Below are 3,765 nucleotides of genomic sequence, written 5' to 3'. Positions count from 1 at the left end.
AATTGTGTGGAGGCATGGATTATCATCCGTTATACAATTATGTGGAGATTTGGATTCTTGATCACATGTGCACGAATATTGCTATGATTATATGTAATCGACTTGCATACATGTGATCATAGCAATATTTGTGCACATGTGATCATGAATCCAAATCTCCACATAATAGTATAACGGATGATAATCCATGCCTCCACACAATTATAAACTTCAAAATTACACATAAGTTATTCAGAAAACAATAAAAAAAACAATTTTCATGTAATGAACAATCATCCGTTGGGCTTAAATTGAAAAATTCTCAAAGGTTCTCGCAAAATAAAAGGTTCTCAAAATAACTTTACCCTATATATATATATATATGGGGGAAGTGAGTATGGGTTGTCCCCTATCTAAGCTTAAATGGGGAACCCCTCACATTTGGTTTTTATAATCATGAAAATCATGGGGGGGCATATATGTATTTTAAATTCAAACAAATAATAAAATATTTGTATGTGAGGGGTTCCTCATCTAAGATTAGATGGGGAATAACCCCATACTCACTTTTCCCTATATATATATATGGGATAGATAATTTGAGACCAACTAAAAAAAGCCCAAAAAAAGACCATTGATTTTCGTAACTTATACACCACCATCATCATCTACTACGATATACAAGACTATCCATTATCTGTTCTGTAAGAAATTCATGAAATTGGAAGTAATCATATAAATACAACTATAGAGTTTATGAACTTAAAGATATTATTGATGAAACAAAAGTTATATGTCCACATATATAAAATGGTGAAAAGAAAATAAGAAATATATACATACTTAATTAATTAGTTAGCTTTTCAATTCATATATTCTAGCACACTAGGCCACTCACATGGGATGCCCATTTTGCATACCTAATTAAACCAAACTTCACTAAAGAAACCATTAAATTCCTCATGGACCATCTCGCTTCACATATGTAGAAAAAGCTTTCATTTATTGGCACCCGATTCTTCTTTTTACTTTTTGCGATATCATATCTAATTATCCAACCTACAATAATTTCAACCGTGTGGCAACAAGGCATTTCACCTTTAGAAAGATAAAACATAAAAAAGAGTAGAATCATACAACAACTTAAAGGATATCAATAATACCGTCAAAAAAATGATAAAACTGAAAAGATTTTATTGATAATATAAGAAAAAAAATATGTAACATTTAAAATTGATCATCAACATCATACAACTTGTCAACTTTTTTGTAATGTTGCAATAATATAACTTTCGGCTTCTTTCTTTTCCATACCCACCTTTTTCTTTTCAATTATTCTCATCGATCCATCTAAATTTACAACTTCAATTCCTCCAACTACGTATGCTTCATTCCAATTAATATATATAAAATATAATTATACATATAAGTGTGAAAAGAAAGAAAACTTCATATGGCCCCTTTGATATAACAGTCCTCTTCATACATTGACACTACACCTTTGAGATAATTGATACTTCATTCCTGACCCGCCAACAGGAATTCCAGGATACAAAGAATTTTGTTTATTTCCAAAAGGAATATAAGCTGGACATGTTACATGGATATGATACCTTCCAGAAATCCAAGTCCCAACTCTCCATCTAACACGTCCATTCATTCTAATCAACAACGAAATCGCGCCATTTGATTGATCTTGTTGTAACAATTGACCATTATATGGTGCAACAGGTACATTTGTACCATATACAAAAGGTGACCAAACGTTATTTTCTTTATGACCTTGGTACACTGGCTGGATGCCAGTGAAATAAGTAATTTGTTGGCTACGATACGTAGCAAACGTGTCGAGTTTATCATAATAAATCCCGACACGTTTATTAGGGTTATGTGAAATAATTGTGACTTGGAAATTGGATGATAATAAAATTGGCGCGGATACGTTGAATGAATATATAGTTGCATCTTGTAGTGTGAATTTTGGTTTTCTTGGTTGAAGAATTGCCCAAATAATTAGGAAAGTTAAAAGGACAATGAAGGAGAGAATTAAAAAACATGCACATAGTTTTCTAAGTAGCTTTCCTTTTTTGTTTTTGTGGTGAGAGCATTCTTTGACAGACATGATGGCGGATTATGGTGGTGGATAAAATTATAGGACTAACAATATTATTGCACCACTAGAAAATAATGTGGACAGCAATTTGTTTAGGTGGAGAAGTGTAGAGAGTGAAATGGGGTTTGCTTTTGGTTTTATGGGAATCGAGTGTGTTGTGGGGGGTTGTATTGTACTAGTGGGAATGCAATCGCTTGTCCTATATTCCTTTTAGGATTTTTTTTTTCTTTATATTAACGTTGCATTCACGGACTGATTTACATTCATGAATAGTTTGATACATGTACTTTATTATTAGTGTTATAAAGTTGAAGATTTCTTTTCGGAAATTGGGAAAGGTTAAAACTATATGGTCGACATATATGATATGAGAGTGATATAGCAACCATCAATAAATGAGTTACGAGTAATATTTAAAGTAATTTATAACTTTAAAGTCTTAAGTTAATATTCTTTTTAGGATTTTTCTTTGTGTAATAAATGTAGATTAAAAAAAGGTGAAGTTAATCATCTTGACACTTGAATTAAAATCAAGGGTTAAGATTATTTAAAGATTATTTTTAAATCTTGACTTTGAATTTAATCTAAAGGTTAACAATTTTCAACTTTACCTATGAAGTTACTTCTAACTCTACAGGATCTCCATCCATTAAAAAATGGTTTTGCCAATGGGGTTGGTGACCGATTGGTATGGTCTTTGACATTGGGGTATCCACCTGGGACCGAGTTTCACTTCCCACATTTGTGGGGGTGGATTAATATGGGTTTTTCGAGAATCCTGGGTTTCATCCCAGGCAAGCCTGTAATTTAGAATTAGGAGTAGATTAGAATGTCGTTCTAAAAAAAAATTTAAAAAATGGTTTTAACTGTTGTCTTTATATCATTTTATTTAAATCAAGAGTCAAATTTTAAAAGATTTTGAGTTTTGAATTTTTGATCCTTGATTTTAATTTTAAGAGTTAAGATCATGAATTCTACTATTAATGTTGATATTTTAGATGATCTCAATCCAATAAAAGTTGCATTCACGGACTGATTTACACTTTTACAGTTCAGTACTTGTGTTGTCGTATAGTTGAAGATTTCTTCTTGGCAATTTTCAAAAATCAAAACTGGGTTGCCAACCTCGGTCTCGAATTTCAAAATTTGACTCCGGCTTTGAAAAACCTGGTTGGTCATACGTGGCCGAAACCGGGTTACCTAAACCCAGTTTTACTTGTTTTATAAAACTTTTTTGACCAAAGCTTGTTGACAAAACTTTCGCCAAAATACACCCATTTAAAAAAAAATTCTTCAAATTACTTGAGCCACAATGAGTAATAACGCAATTGATATTTGGGTTAACTGGTTATATTCAGATCTCAAGATGGACTTTGATTACCATGTATGCTGCGCCATTGGGTTACTTCAAGTAGTTTGACTTTATTTGTTGATCGTTAAAATCTATACTTCTATACTGTTATATAAAAATTATACTCCATTTGTTGAAAAGTTTACAATTTTGTGACATACAAAATTATCATTTTACCCTTAATTAATTAACTTACACAATCATTCCATAAACTCCTTAATTAATTAACTTACACAATCATTCCATAAACTTCTAAAAGATATATCTACTACTCTTTTAAATCAAATATATTTGTATCAAATACCTACACCACTTGACGCGT

At 31.4% G+C, this 3,765-nt stretch overlaps 1 protein-coding gene across 1 annotated transcript; it reads right to left on the bottom strand.

Moving 5' to 3' along the window:
* Nucleotides 1–1,153: 1,153 nt before the first annotated feature.
* Nucleotides 1,154–2,213, bottom strand: LOC122603173 (NDR1/HIN1-like protein 1). The gene has a single exon (XM_043775807.1). It carries the CDS (start codon nucleotides 2,099–2,101, stop codon nucleotides 1,460–1,462), a length of 642 nt encoding a protein of 213 aa, XP_043631742.1. The 5' UTR covers nucleotides 2,102–2,213; the 3' UTR covers nucleotides 1,154–1,459.
* Nucleotides 2,214–3,765: the final 1,552 nt, after the last annotated feature.

This window comes from Erigeron canadensis, chromosome 6, assembly GCF_010389155.1.
Source record: "Erigeron canadensis isolate Cc75 chromosome 6, C_canadensis_v1, whole genome shotgun sequence".
Taxonomy (NCBI): Eukaryota; Viridiplantae; Streptophyta; class Magnoliopsida; order Asterales; family Asteraceae; genus Erigeron; species Erigeron canadensis.
Note: the sequence above shows the minus strand (reverse complement) of the source record. Positions and strands in the feature narration are given on the sequence as shown.